The sequence below is a fragment of the Trachurus trachurus genome, assembly GCF_905171665.1.
Source record: "Trachurus trachurus genome assembly, chromosome: 4".
Classification (NCBI taxonomy): domain Eukaryota; kingdom Metazoa; phylum Chordata; class Actinopteri; order Carangiformes; family Carangidae; genus Trachurus; species Trachurus trachurus.
This window is the reverse complement of record NC_139898.1, coordinates 10,134,098-10,146,550: the sequence shown is the minus strand read 5'-3', so window position 1 is coordinate 10,146,550 and position 12,453 is coordinate 10,134,098. Positions and strand designations below refer to the sequence as shown.

The 12,453-nt window shown below is 40.0% G+C and overlaps 1 protein-coding gene across 1 annotated transcript in view; it reads right to left on the bottom strand.

The window, feature by feature from the left end:
• Positions 1–764: 764 nt before the first annotated feature.
• ect2 (epithelial cell transforming 2) overlaps positions 765–12,453 on the bottom strand; it is a gene marked incomplete at its 3' end in the record, with an annotated part of 33,912 nt that continues 22,223 nt past the window's right edge. Inside the window, exons 19-25 of the mRNA XM_083969426.1 lie at positions 12,214–12,292; positions 10,883–11,002; positions 9,754–9,892; positions 8,023–8,177; positions 6,734–6,841; positions 3,734–3,868; positions 765–1,310 (exon numbers count right to left, since the gene is read on the bottom strand). Of these exons, the coding sequence (XP_083825552.1) occupies positions 765–1,310; positions 3,734–3,868; positions 6,734–6,841; positions 8,023–8,177; positions 9,754–9,892; positions 10,883–11,002; positions 12,214–12,292 (1,282 nt within the window). The remainder of the gene's footprint in view (positions 1,311–3,733; positions 3,869–6,733; positions 6,842–8,022; positions 8,178–9,753; positions 9,893–10,882; positions 11,003–12,213; positions 12,293–12,453) is intronic.

The window sequence follows — 12,453 nt, the reverse complement described above, 5'->3', positions numbered from 1 at the left end:
AGCATTGCATCCAAAACTAAAGGCATGCCTTGACATTTTACTATTTATATTTTTTGTAATTAGTCATTCAAGTTCCTTCTATAGGAACTGCCTAAATTGAAACAAAGGTCTCTCGAACCAACTACAACCTATTACCATCTGTTAATTTGAATGATTAGGAGCCCAAGCACCTCGAAATGTTCATGGATGTGCCTGTAGGCCTGCTCAACTATAATTTGAAATAAAACATCTCATATGTGATAGCATGCCTTTAAATGAGCCTTTTAAGTTTAGGGAAAACAGGCTTTCACTTGGACACAGCTCTTTTATGTCCCAGCTCTATCACACCCTTTTGCATACAGCCCACCATTAAAAGCAGCCACCTAGTGAATATTTCCAGCCACCACCAGTTAGTAACCTGGGTTATTCTGAGGAATAGAACAATTCCAAATCAACCCTTAAAATCTCTGCTCTTTGCAATTATGCCCATCTCAAAAGGGGAAAAGCTTTTTAACCCGCCTCTATCTAATCATAGAGTTTAGAGTTCAGCGGTAGATCAAGCCCTCATTAATCTGATCAACTATTATCAGTCACAGAGTCTCAGCTTCTAAGGAGTTGATTTGGGACAAGAAAGGCACCAGTGATATATGGACGGTAAGAGCAGAAAATACAGTAAGTAGTGAGGATACATTTGAAATTACAATGGCATTGTTGCATCCCTAGTTGAGACTGGACAACAATAATGTTTGCTCACATCAGGCTCCAGAATTGGGTTTAGCGATGGTTTAGAGCAGAGTCTCCCTGCGATGACCTGTCACGGCAGCTTTGTGTGGGTCCATGGGGACTTGGGGATCCCGGCATGACTCAGAAAAGGTCTTGCCTTTGACATTATGGGGCAGAGGGGCCGGGGACCTTAGTTGGAACCCTGCAGAGGGCAGGTATCTGGACACATGCTGACTAGATTTTGGTTGGGAAGTTTTGAAGTGGGGCTGAGCAGAGTTTCGGATGGCTGGATTGGAAGTGGAGGTGGGACGGGGTGAAAGGGTGGAAGGGGCGGACTGCTTGGAAGGGGAAGGACTCGAATGAGATTGTGCTGGTTGGGTCAATAATGGAGCGTGAAGGATGGACTTGGGACGGGGACTTTGGGTGAGCTCAGGGGCAGTACTGGGACTGGGGCAATGGGCAGAGTCGCGAGCTGGGCTGCAGGGGGTACGGATACAGACAGGGACTCTGGCTCTGACAGGCGGGTGATCAAGAGAGTTGGAGCGCTGCACCACAGCACTGCTCTTGGCTGAATCACTCAAACTGAATGTAGAGGTAGAGCGAGACATCTAGAGTATGTAATAGAAGGGAGACACATGGATCAGGAATTTACACATCATTAATGAAAACATGACAAGACAGAGGCCCATGTGACACCTGGCATTAATATGCACTTTCAGTGATCCAATCACAAGTGGTCAGCAGGAAGTAAGTCACAACTCCACGTTGTACATTGTGTTCTGAAAATATTTATATGGTACAGACAATGAAACTATGTTGGGTCTAATCAGACTGTGGCAGAGGGTGATAGTTGAGTAGCTCGTCCTTCTGTGTGGCCAGGACAAATTAAAATCCCTGGACATGCCTACACTGTTAAACATAGGTTTAATGTCGAGACAGATCATCACCTAGTGAGGATGTTGGCTTCTGCCATTTCAAAATGTTTGGGTGAATAAGGTTAAACTTCCAATAATATAAATAACAGCTGGCAATTTTAATTGTTATTTATGGATGAATAATGGAAACTATGGTTATTAACATGTGTATTGGGTACCAGTAAAGAGTGTGGACACACTTAATGAGAAGATGAGTCTCAACATTAGACTGTTCCTGGATGTCAGTTGGTTTTTCCTTCTTTCTGTGGTGCCAGAAAAAAGATGCTAAAGAGTCTAATTAAACTAAAAATGTGAATGAAATATTCAATAAGGGATTTGTTAAGCATGATGAATTTGGGTATTTGACCATCTTGGATCCAGATCCAAACTGGAATACACTTTTGGAACCAATCCCTAGACGGTCGTCATTTTAGTTGGCAACACCGATAGATTATGGGATTTAGCTCACCACCGTCTGAAACCATCTATCCATTGTTTCAAAAAGGACAGAATAAATTAAAAGGAGGCAGAAACAAAACAACACTTTCCTCCTCCAAAATAAGATGCAGTTCATGCTGTGACCTTTATTGGCAAAGTTTGTATCAGCAACTCCAAAAACACCAGTTGTTAAACTCAAACTGGCCAAGAACATTGTTGCATGTCTTTATGAGAGAAAGGACATATTTAAAATCAATGACCATTATGTCCTTAGTTCTATTACTATATAGGCATTATATTTTCTTACATTAACCTCAGTTGGTAATACATAAGTCCTGCTGTTTCCCCCTCTTCTCCTGTTGCTCTACAGGTCTTTCTACCCTTAACCTGAGAGTATGGATTTATTCTTGCTACTGTCATCAAGTACTTGCTCTCTGCTGGAAATTGTTGGATCTCTGTTTTAATTATAAAGTATAGGATCTTAACCTGCTCTACTGAAAAGAACCTTATGATAACCTTGCTGTGAACGGCACTTCTTTTGTCATTTTCCTGGTCTAAAAGCTGGTGGAGCAGACTGTAGTATTTGTATGCAAGCAGGTTATGAAAGGGTTGGTTACACTATAAAATGGATGTGGGCAACAGCACTACTTATGTCAACACATCAGTGTATGCAACATGTTTGTGTAAGTCTGTCTGCAGGCACAGTCTGTCATGCAGACTCTCGTGTCAGTGCACAGACAGAATACAAATTGAGCTCCAGGACATGTCAGCATTTATCTGTGGCTAAATGTCAGAGTGGAAATCTGTGATTTAAAAAAAAATGAAGAGAAAATACACGTAATTTAGAGCACTTAAACTATTTAATGCGTCTGGCTTCCTCGGCCTCAGCCATATTTTTTTCTCCATGCAACAAGATTCCCTGGCCAGATTCAAACTTGGGTTGTTTGGACATATTTTTTATGTATAATAAACATCCACCCATAATTTTTTAGCAGCATTTACATCGTATTCACATTGGGGACAAGGTAGTGTAGTTAGATAGATTAGGGGGAAAATATAATGAATATTGTACTTGTGGTGTTTTTTTTCTTCTTCGACTTCACACCTACTTACAGTACATCATGAAAATACAGTATTATAAAGTTACTCATTTAAACATTGGCCATAGCAGAAACCGTATAGGGCAATAAGTATGCAATTCCCAAATAACAGCCCTAACAAGAGTAGAAAAGGGTCCCAGCACATTTAAGGACACGCATCGCTTTTCCTGCTTTTTAATCAAGTTAGATCAAAGCGACAGACAGCAACTGAAGGCTGATCTATCATGGACAGATCAAGAGATCAATTGCCTTTCTCAGGCAAGAGGATGAAGAGATGGAGAGAATAGTAAGAGGATTAGGAGATATGGACAGATAGATAGGCAGAGAGACAGCCAATGGCCACAAGGTATTAATTGCTTTATATTGCTGAAATACATGCTGGAAATGCATGTTGATCGAGGAAGATGCAGAATTTATGAGGAAAGTCCACTGAAACACACACATTGGTCTTTCAATCACAAACAATATGTTCCTGCACTGTGTCTTTTTATGTTTTTCACAAGGTGTAAAAGAGAGATGTGTCATATTGTTCACTCGGTTACAGACTGCTGATTTGTTTGAGAAAATAAACAAACTTACTGCCAGTGTGGAGCTGCTGCCGACGCGGTTTTCGTAACTCAGCCTCGCGTTTTTCTCATCAGGAGTATTGTTGGCCAAGAACGCTCTCTGGATCACTCGCTTCGGGGTCTTGGTGAAAGAAAACGCCCTGGTGACCTAGCACAAACATACACATAATGTGTCAGTAATTGGTGTTTTGTTCAGCAGTCTTTTTTGTTGGTTTGCACTGAGCACCCATTAATTCTAAGGTCAGTTACACAACCTGTTGTTTTTTACTTGTTCCAAACAAACAGTGAGAGGGGCCCATCAATTACACCTCTTTTTGGAAGAGAACCATCAGCACAAGGTTATTATAAATTTAGATCAACAAATGTAAAAGCTTTCATTGACAAAGAGTAGCCATTCAAATTATTAGGTCAAGATTAAGAAAGTAAAAAAAGTGAGTGTGTCCTTGTCTTGATGGTCTCTCTGATTCTGTTTCATTGGATACCACGCTCGATGATGGTAAGATGAGACAAAGACTTTGACTCTGCCAATGTTAAAACAAAACTCTCATCAGAAAAAACATCTCTCTCCTTGAGAAACAAAGCTAAATGAAGTGTTGTCGATGGCCTCCTTTTAAATCACAGCGTAGCTCCTACACGGTAAGTAACAGGCTGATATTACTGATATCATCATCCACCTGTACAATCCTACTACACATGTCAACTGTCTAAACAACTTACACTGAAGTTATATTCAGATGACTTGACATATGCCACAATGAGGCACAATTGTGACATGAATAATCGCACCCAGTTTGGACCTTCTGTAGTTTACAGGACTGACCAATACTTACGTATATATCTATCCTTTGTTTCTTGTCACTTACTTATATGATAACTTCATATTTCACTTATGTTTGCCAGGGGAAAAGGCAGCAAACTGCAGCAGTAACATCAGAGAAATGTTGACACTTGTTACTTATTGGTAAATATATGTCGATACTGGAAAATCTGAAATAAACTCTGACTATTATTGACAACTGAATGTATCATTAGTCAATCCAATTAAATGTGTTCCCCATTTCTTCATGTAAATCTGATTCCTCAGTTTAAAAAGCCTGGGTCGGCTGAGATTAGATTATTGTTACTCCATTAAAGTAATTGCATAAGTTTTTGTTTCATCATCATCAGATTTATAGAAAGTAGGATAGTGGAAAAGAGACAAAAGATGACAGGCAGAAAAAACATTGGGACCATTGATGCAGCAGTGCTGGAGCATTTGAAACCTTAGAAGGCAGCGTTAAGCTATATAGTGGGGCGGATTAGCTAAACAATCGTTCACTTTGCGATAAAAGCATGAAATTTGGTGGATGTGTTGGTGAATATGTTTCAAACAAATCTGGATATTGGGCCACCTCAAAAGCGCCCCCTAGTGGCCGTGGCAGCCATTTGTTATGTGAATAAATGAAAGATGAATAAAAACTGCCCTTTTAATAATACCAACTGGTGATGTATTGTATATTGATGGAAAGCCTGATTAGTCACCTTTACAACGAGATACAGCTTGTAAGGATCGTGCATTCATGGAATGAGTAACGGGGCTAAACGTGTGGGTAGCGCCCCCCAAAAATGTGCATCCCCTGTGGGGCGGATTAGCTCAATAAATCACAAGAATTGTTTATTTTGTGACAGAAGCACAACATTTGGTGGAGGTGTTGCTGGATATGTTTCAAACATTTTTGTTTTTTAAAGACCCTTAAGGTGTCTACTTAAGATTTTTGCTTGTTGCCCGGGTCAACTAATGTTCCAGGGGTTTTTTTTGCCGGCCATTTTGAATTTATGTCCGCACGAATGGCCAAAAAAATGCCAATTTTCATAACTCCTCAACCAGACATCATACAAAGACAAATGAACACACTTTTTCCAATAATTATGACACCAGGAATCAAATGGAAAGGTCGCTGAGATGGTAAAACCATTCTTTATCAGAGAAAAATGAACTCTCCAGTAGTGTTTTTGTATAAATCAATTCGTCGATTATTGAGCTAATCCGCCCCACAGGGGATGCACATTTTTGGGGTGCGCTACCCACACGTTTAGCCCCGTTACTCATTCCATGAACGCACGATCCTTACAAGCTGTACCTCGTTGTAAAGGTGACTAATCAGGCTTTCCAACAATATACAATACATCACCAGTCGGTATTATTAAAAGGGCAGTTTTTATTCATCTTTCATTTATTCGCATAACAAATGGCTGCCACGGCCACTAGGGGGCGCTTTTGAGGTGGCCCAATATCCAGATTTGTCTGAAACATATTCACCAACACATCCACCAAATTTCATGCTTTTATCACAAAGTGAACGATTGGTGTAAAATATTGAGCTAATCCGCCCCACTAATAGATATCCCTGCCAGCTTAACTTCTACCAAGTTATTGGCCCACATGACAGCAGTTGGGAAGCAACACCAAGAAAAGGGAAAATTGTAATTGGCAAGGCATCCTGCACCATAACCTCTCAACTTCACTGTATTCAATTATTGTTTCCTCCAATTCTTCCTTGTGGAGTTATAAGTCAGATAAACAGTCACTGTTTTGACAGTGTCAAACATTAATCTGCTTCTTCTGAAGATTCTTTCAGCTAAAGATTCTGGTCTTTAGCAAAAAAAAAAAAACGAATTCTGCATCACACACTTACAAATCAATCAGCCCTATCTGTTTTCAACAGTCAGCTTTGTTGTTGACACTGGATTTTTAAAAGTTCATAGCCTTTTAGTCATAGTAAGTCTGAATTTCTGTGTAAAATGACCAAGCTACTAAAAATATCATTAAAATAAAATAGATGTAATGCTTGAACCGACAGAATCGAGTTGACTTGAGGTTTTCTCCACCACTGATTGGAATTGTCACAATTCAGGGAGCTGCACTACCCTGAACAATACTTGGCTGCTCACCATATACAGTATATGATATAATGACCGACCCTTGGAAGAGTGGGGAAGGTTAATCATGAGAAATGGGATGTTCTGCCTTTACCTTTTTAGAGGTCTTCTTAATGGCCCTGGAAGCTTTGCTCAGGGTGCTGTCCATATCCTTGGTGCTGACCTGTAGTGAGTCTGGGTCTGTACACTGAATCATGTCCTCCTGGTTGCAAAACAGATACAGTCTCAAACTCAACATAATAAATGATCATTTAAAGTATATAATCCATGTAATCAATGACAATAATTACATTATGCTTCCCTGTCAAAACAGTTGCAAGAGGGGATGAGAAGTAAGATTCACACACAGTCTTTAATTCTCTCTCCCCCTCATTCTGCAGTTCTTTTTTAACAAGCAGGGCTCCATCTCGTTGGTATTCACATTGCAGCGCTGACCCAGTGAAAACAGCATTAGGAATGCAGCTGTGAGGCGGACGGACCAGAGGCCTACATCACCCCCTGCTGCTTGCTCCGCTAAATACAGCTAATGGCCTCAACCCCACATCTTCCAGTTGGCTCAGTAATCGTTAAGCTTCATCAACTCAAAACAGGTCAGTTCTCTGTACAATAGTGAGCCGGCACGACTAACAGGTATAGTCTTTATGGTCTATATTTCTCAGTGTTATAGAGCCAGGTGTTGCCCAAAAATGATTAAAGAGTGCTTCAGTGAGCCACACTGTGTGACATCAACTTTGATCACCATGAACATCCGCACTAGTTTAATTTGACAGAATACACCTTGCTCCTGCCAGAAACACTCATTAGAGCACCAAATATGTACTAATTCACAGCAGTTGTGAATGATTGTTATGGTTTGCAAGAAGAAATACAGGAAATTACTGTGTCTTTAAAAATATCTAAACCCATGTTATTAGCAGCGAATAAAACATGTAGTTAGTTTGTTAAACCAGCAATTTGTACTGCTGAGAGGCTAATGTATTCATTGAAAGAGTATTTGCTCTTTTTCTCATTTGGCCTTTGTCCACATAAATAACAAAACTCACACAAATATATCCTAAATCCAATATCTAATACATAATAAAAACAGAAATAGACTCTAGAATATATAGCTGTAATGCTGTTATCTGAAGACATGTGTGAGTGAAAGAGTGCAAGTGATTGAGACAAGGCTATGGCAGTAGCTTACAGCACTGATAATTACTACCATGTTTGGGGTTTGATGATGGCACTGAGATTGATGGGACAAATCGCCCATGGAGAAGAAAAAACTTTGATCTTCCAGTGTAAGGTGAAGGTGAGCTATCACAGTTTACTTCCCTGCCGAGCGATCTGTCAAACTACCTACATTGTTTTCTTTGTGTGTGTGAGTGTGTGGCTTCTCACCGCATCAGCCCTGCAGATGGTGTTGGCAACATGGCGGCAAAGTGTTCGCAGCCAGGCGCTTTTAACCGTCTCCTCTCCGGCCAGTTGGAAGCTGAACAACAAGTTCTCCTGTTCAGTCGGGGGACGGACGACCAAGGCGAATGCATTCACACACTCTGATGGGAGGAAGTGGAAAGAGCAAGAAAGACAGACAGTGATAGAGTGAGAGAGAGAGAAGAAAATGAAGAGCGACAAAAAGAAGGGAGGGGGGAGAGTAAGCCGGTGAAGAGATTGAGATGAAGAGAATGAGACAAAAGAAAAAAGCACAAGGATGATTGAGGGAGGTAGTTGGAAGGGGGGAAAGGGAAGAGAAACAGATGGAAAGAACAAAAGACAAATCAACTTCAGTGCTTTATCCAAACTACTTAAACATCAACCATCCCTGTTCTCTGTGAAAAAGACTCCATTTGTCTCAGAACAATGTGTTCTCGCATGAAACTAAAGGGGAGGATGATAAAGAATACAGAAAACTTTGCACTTCACATTTTCGCCAATGGTCCATATATGTTTTCATAAATGTTGGGACAGCAGCATTATTCTTTATCTGGCCAGAGGACAGTATTTTAGGCAGACAGTAAATGTGAAACAAACAAACAGCAAAGAGAACTGGTATCTACTAAAATAAGACAGCAGGTTTGTGTCAAGCCTAGCTGATAAAAGTGCAGTACAGGTAATATTTAATTATTTTTATTAATATTATTCAAAGATAAGACAGGACTGAGGAAATAAGTTGTGTGAACTTAATATTTCAGTCCAAGAAAAGAGTACTACTTCAAACATGTCACTGCCATTTGCAGATGAAAAGACTAAATCCTATGATATTTGAAATCAAAGCACAATTAATCAAGTCAGGACTGTCTCAGTGTCAATACCTTAATCATAGTCCAGAGTAGACTAAAGGTTACTAATCTTAGCATGTTTTAGCTCAGTAAGTATAGGTGGTACAGACACTTTCTTTCTTTTGGGGCTTTTTGTGCCTTTATTACGATAGGACACTGGGAGAGAGACGGGGGGGGACAACACGCAGCAAAGGGCCGCCAGGGGTGGAATTGGACCCAAGGCTGCTGCAGCAAGGACTATTAGCCTCTGTTCATGGGGCGCCTGTTCTATCGACTGAGCTATACAACGCTCCATGACTGACACTTTTGAAAGATTTATGTACATTATGAAGTATATTTCAACTAAGCAAAACAATTTACAAAGAACTAACATTGTTAGATTGGAAGGTTAATCATTTCCGGGGTTTGTCTTGAAATAATAGACACCGAATATGTTTTACTTTCTGTAACTGTCTGTGTTCATACAGTCCATTGAAAGACTCATCCCTGCTGTGCTTTCCAAGTAAGTAATTGGGGGGGTGGGTGGGGGGTGGAGCTTCAACAGTCTGACTTAGACACATCATGTGGATATCTTCAAAGGTTACTGTTTCCCTGTTTTCACAGAGAGGTAAATTCCCCCAGTTTCCAACACTGAGCTGCACTGGAGGGAAACAAAAAGTGGTAATATTCTACAAAAACAGTTTGAGGAATGAAAATCGCCTGAGACGTCTATTTTGAGGACAGAGTTGAGAACTGTAATCATTTTCTTACATTAACTTGTTTTGTGGGGGTGTTTTATTGTCAAAAATATAAATTTCTAGTCTATGTTGTGATGACCGATGACTTCATTTGCTGTGGGCGTGCATGTTGTTACCCTCTGTGTCCTGCAGGTCCAGCACTCTTCGAATCTGGGACAGCGGCATCAGTGCAATATGTTTGAGTGGCGGCGGTGGTCTTGTCTGTCCCAGTGGACTCTTAAATGTATTGATCACTTTGTGTCGTTTCCTTGCAATCTGGAGAGACACAAAAATATACACAAAATGAAACAGCGGCTATGGAAATAAATCGTATAGAAAGGCATCATTCAAATAACATTCAGTGCTGATATTCGTGTCCTCGTATTTTAAAAAATTTGGCAATTTGGCAGTGTGGAGGTGAAGCTGCTAGCATTTACTTAGCAATAAATCAATGAGGCATTCATAGAGGTAAACGATGCAACTCATTAATGTCACATTAATTAGGAGCTGAGAGAGATGAAAGAGGAAGGAGGAAAAGAGGAAGATCAAGAAACGGGGGAGAGGATAAAATAGGACAGTACGTAACAGGTCATTGTTATTTTGTGAGTGGAGAGGGTGAGTGTGATTATATGAACACAGGAGTTAATCAATGACTAGTGATGATGGAGAGGAATAATGAGGCTACCCACTCTAACACAACATTCACTCAATATACATAAAGGACTACATGTCAAACTGTCGGAAATCCATGTGTTCGGCTGATCAACACACACACACTCATTAAGAGGTGTCGCTGACGCCCCCCAACGCCACCACCCACTGGCACCCACCTCATCTTTTTCATGACTGTCTGCCCTGTTCTTATGCTGCCCTTTTGCTAATCAACAGACGGACTGTGTCAGCAATGATAGACTGCACAAACGTGAATTGATCACCTTTTCATCTTGTTACTGTGCCAAAGGGTCCTTTCCTCCTCACCAGTGAATGAGCACAAGGACCTCAGCGTGTGTTTGAGAATATAATGAGACTCTCTTGCTCATTTGTATCTCACATTAAAAACACATAAATGCGTTGCTAAATTGAATTTTCAAAAATTAATGATAAGATCTAGAAGAGGATCAATACATTAACAAGCTGAGTAAATGAACTTTGAACTTTCTTCTGAGCATTTAACAAAAATATGTTAACAGTTAGGTTAACAAATGATACTAGTAAATTAAGCAGGAATATGTTTTATACTGTTTTAGTATCTGTGTGCATTCACACCTCAAGGCAGTCATTGAAGAGGAAGAGAGTGACATGTTCTCCACGGTCACATGGTTGGTCTCCTAGGGCGATTGTCTCTACTCGGTGAACCAGACTGCGATGGGATGACAGCAAGTTGGCCTGCAGAGGAAACAAAAGACCCATATTGAATTCTTGCAAGTCAAACTGAACTCAATATCTTTCTCACATTATCTTAAGCTTTTCCATTGTTCTAACATTTTCTCTCATAATTGACTATCCTGTTAATTATATACAAAACAGTACAAGCCCTAATGTGTTGTACTGTTCTTGTTCACATGGAAAATAACACACAACCCTAACAAGCATTCACAGTGTTGCTTAGAAAAAGAACATGAATCATTGGGTCAATGACATCCACAAAAGCTAACTGTAGTCTGGAGTTTGTAAATGTCAACAAAAACAAAATGAAGGTGTAGGTTAGCGCTACTCTGACATACAAATACAACCAGGAATCCTCAATAAGTGAAAAAAAAAGAAATTCAGAGTTACAGCTAAAAGCTGAGAGGAATTGGCAGATGTGCTTAACATCCTTGTTCATGAGTCTACCACACGCAAATCCGCCTCTGGGCCTGGACCGCTCTATATCATAGTGGGGGAAATTAATTCTCAAGGTTATCAAGGTATCTGAGAGGATAATGTCACGGTGTCTGACTGTCCACCTGCTCAAACACAGTAGAAGCTGGATGATGCATCAGGACAGTGACCCTAAACATGGACGTAATTTACTACAGAATTATTCAAAAGAAAATGGACCTTTTAGAGTGGTCCATTAAGAGCCCAGACCTTAATTAAGGAGATATGCTATTCACACTAGAAATCCTAAGAATGTGACATAGTAAATGTAATTCTGTGAGGCTGATTGGTACAACATTCCATCTGAATATTATGTAGGGTTCAACCACATCTATCAAAAGCTATTTTGTTTGAAGTCCCTAAAATTTGGATGGAAGCCTTGGATTTAAAAGCTTTTGAAATTGTTTTATATCCATGCCCGGATCTATAGCCCTTCCTGATTTTGTATTGATGATGATTACAGCGTAAATTCTAGGACATTATATACATAGATTTGTGCTTTTCTAAACCATGTCCAGTCACTTTGTTTTTTTCACAGATAGACTTCAATCAAGCTCTTGATAGATCTCCCACTATGAATTGATTGAAAGAGTCTGTAATATGTGGGTTCAAACTAACAATCTGCAGAGCATCATTTCAGTTCCTTATGTCACGTTGATTAACAATAATAAATAAATCATAGTCCTCTTGGTCTACACTACTGCATGACTGGAAAGAGTCGAAATCCTCAAACTTACAGGACAGCCATCAACTTCATAAACAACATCAAAGATCTGCTTCTGGCCCTCAGTCTTCCTCTTGTCCTCGTTGATGTGGCTGTTTGGGAGGAAAAGAGAGGAGCAGTGATGGAGGGAACAGTTAAACATGAAAGTAACAGTGCGTTGCAAACGTCTACAACAGCTGATGGATTCTTGAAATCATAAAAATATTGGCTAAGTAGTTTTATTTCTGATGTTGGAACATTTACTGAAGCTATT